Genomic DNA, 3,200 nt, shown 5'->3' with positions numbered 1-3,200 from the left:
ATTACAAGTATTTGTCTTTCAAGATATTAGATATAGTAATGTGATGTATTTTGTTTATGCACACCAACTGTTTGTTAAAATGGGTCAATAAACAGGAAACATATATTGCTTGTTGACGCTGTTGTAAGCTGAATATGGATAAGAGCACACAAAACATCAGAAACCTATGTAAAAGGTGTTGCAGAATTTATCAAATATGCAGTGCGCAATTACAAGATTTCTAAACATATGGATCCTGCAGATACCAAAAAAAAGATAAGAATTCCCTGTCCATGTGTTAAGTGTGTAAACCACATATGTCATTCGGTGGATGTGGTAGATGATCATCTATTCAGGAATGGAATTGATCAAACATACACAAATTGGAATAAGCATGGAGAAACAGAAGAACCACCAAGAAGTTATGTATATGAACATAATTTTGACATGGATACGTCAAACGTTGTAGATTCCACGAACATGAACACAGAAATGCCAACAGATGCTGCAGAAACTATAGAGATGGTTGAAGCTGTAGAAGAAAATTTTATTGGGAACCCTGATAAGTTTAGAGAACTGATAGAGGATGCCGAGAAGCCCCTATACACAGGGTGTCTTAATTTCACAAAGTTATCTGCAATCATTCAACTACTCAACTTGAAGAGTATGTATGGAGTATCAGATAATTGCTTTACAGAATTATTAGTTTTGATAAAAAAACATGTTACCAGAAGGAAACGAAATGTACAATAGTACATATGAGGCAAAAAAAGCATTTAAGGCAATGGGTTCAGGGTATACTAAGATACATGCCTGTGTCAACAATTGTATACTTTACAGAAAAGAATACATAGATTTGGTAGTATGTCCTACTTGTGGTAAATCAAGATGGAAGGTTGATGAACAAAAAAATAAAATTTACAACAATATTCCTGCAAAATGTTTGTGGTACTTTCCTATTATTCCGCGCTTCAAGTGTCTTTTCCAGTCTAAGACAACTACAAAAGATTTAACATGGCACGCAACAGAAAGAATGGTGGATGTTGGAGTTTTAAGTCACCTAGCTGATTCACCAGCATGGGCTGCCATTGATGACAAATATCCTGATTTTGCTAGCGAACCAAGGAATTTGCGACTAGGCATTTCGGCGGACGGGGTTGATGTGAACAGAGGAAATAGGAGTCATAGTGTTTGGCCTGTTTTAACTGTCATTTACAACCTTCCACCATGGTTGTGTATGAAGAGAAAGTTCATCATGCTTTCGTTATTGATTTTGGGAACACCAGGAAACGATATTGATGTGTTCCTAGCACCTTTAATTGATGATCTGCAATTATTATTTGATTTTGGAGTTGAAACATACGATGCATATGCACAAGAGCATTTTAAACTACGTGCAGTTGTGTTATGGACTATTAATGATTATCCTGCTTTAGGTACATTAAGTGGTTGCCCATACAACGGTTTTCAAGGTTGCTTTGTGTGTGGTGAAGAGACACACTGCATTAGACTCCCTGAATCGAATAAGCAGAGTTATGCTGGTCATAGAAGATTTCTACCGTATGATCACCCGTTCAGAAGACAAAAGAAGGCATTCAATGGACAACAAGAGTTCTCACCCTCTCCAGAACCTATGAATGGGGAGGAAATATATAACATGGTTAAATTTATAATTAATAAATGGGGAAAGGTTAATAAGGGCAAGGAGGCAGAAATCCAACAAGCAACAAGTGGAAGAGGTGGGAATATGAATAAAAAAAGAGAAAATCACACCAACTGGGTACTTAAGATGTGGGCCAGCAAAATAATACATACTGGAAGAAATTCAATATATGGTATAGACAACTAAGGTATTGGCCCGACAATTTGGTTCCACACTGTATAGATTTTATGCATGTGGAAAAGAACGTGGGTGAGAGTTTAACAGGAACTGTTTTGAACGTTCCTGGGAAGACGAAAGATGGTTATAAAGCTCGATTGGATTTGGTTCATTATGGTTTGAAACCAGAGTTGCATCCTCAGATAGAAGGGAACAACACAACACTTCCCGCAACAGGTTGTACATTGACAAAAGAGGAAAAAAACAAATTCTGTGAGACTTTATACAACTTAAGGGTTCCTCAAGGGTATTGTTCTAATTTTTCTAGTTTGGTGAGTCTAAAGGATAGGAAGTTGATCGGACTAAAATCACATGACTATCACATGCTCATGCAACAATTTTTGCCCATAGCAATTCGATCTATTATGCATCCACCCACCAGAGTTGCTATTACAAGGTTTTGTTTCTTTTTCAAATCAATATGTAGCAAATAAATCATAGTGGATGAGCTCGATAAGTTGCAAGAGGAGTTATGTGTAACCTTATGTCTTCTTGAGAAACACTTTCCACCATCATTTTTTGATGTGATGATTCATTTAACCGTTCATCTCACTAGGGAAGTAAAATTATGCGGTCCAATATTCTTTAGATGGATGTACCCATTCGAAAGGTATATGAAGGTTATTAAGGGGCACGTGCGAAACAAAAATTGACCAGAAGGATGCATTGCTGAAGAGAATGTTGCAGAAGAGACAATTGAGTTTTTTAGTCAATTCCTTAAAAGGATGGATACTGTTGGTATTCCACCTGACAATCATAACAATTGTGGAATTGATAAAGGTGTAGATCGTAGTTCTATTACGGACGGTACTCCTATATCAGCTGCTAAATCGGTAGAAGTTTCTGCAGAACTGTAGGGTCCATTATGTGTTGCGTCTTGGGCTCGGTCCTTAGTCCAATTTTGTATCCGGATTGGGCCTGTCCATCCATGATTTATTTATTAGGGTTTAGTATTTATAGATGCTTGCATGCATCTTTGTACATAGCTTTTTAGTTGATCATTCACAACGATGATAGTTTTATCGATTGTAACCCTAAAAGCCTCTACAGAGGAAGTTATTTATCGAGCTCTGCTGAGGCGTGAATCTATTGAATCATTCAGCTTATTTTTGATTCATTCTCTTGTTTGTTATTCTGTTTGCATTATTCTGATTAACCTGTGTGAGATCTAAACGATCAAAGAGTTTTTCAACTCATCAATTGGTATCAGAGCGGGAGACTGTGTAATTCATACACATATCTTCTGTGAAAGAAGTGATTAGGGTTCATTCCACATTCATTGATATTTATTGAGCCGTCACTCCATAATTTACGCATCTCATTAATTATTCGTCTTGCCCTA

The 3,200-nt window shown here is 36.8% G+C and overlaps 1 protein-coding gene across 1 annotated transcript; it reads left to right on the top strand.

Moving 5' to 3' along the window:
* Positions 1–228: 228 nt before the first annotated feature.
* LOC128133562 (uncharacterized) lies at positions 229–2,306 on the top strand. Its single transcript, XM_052771050.1, has 4 exons — positions 229–643; positions 711–1,759; positions 1,885–2,130; positions 2,286–2,306. The coding sequence occupies exons 1-4, from the start codon at positions 229–231 to the stop codon at positions 2,304–2,306; spliced, it is 1,731 nt and encodes a 576-aa protein (XP_052627010.1).
* Positions 2,307–3,200: the final 894 nt, after the last annotated feature.

The sequence above is a fragment of the Lactuca sativa genome, chromosome 4 (assembly GCF_002870075.4).
Source record: "Lactuca sativa cultivar Salinas chromosome 4, Lsat_Salinas_v11, whole genome shotgun sequence".
Lineage (NCBI taxonomy): Eukaryota > Viridiplantae > Streptophyta > Magnoliopsida > Asterales > Asteraceae > Lactuca > Lactuca sativa.
This window is presented reverse-complemented; position numbering and strand designations above follow the sequence as displayed.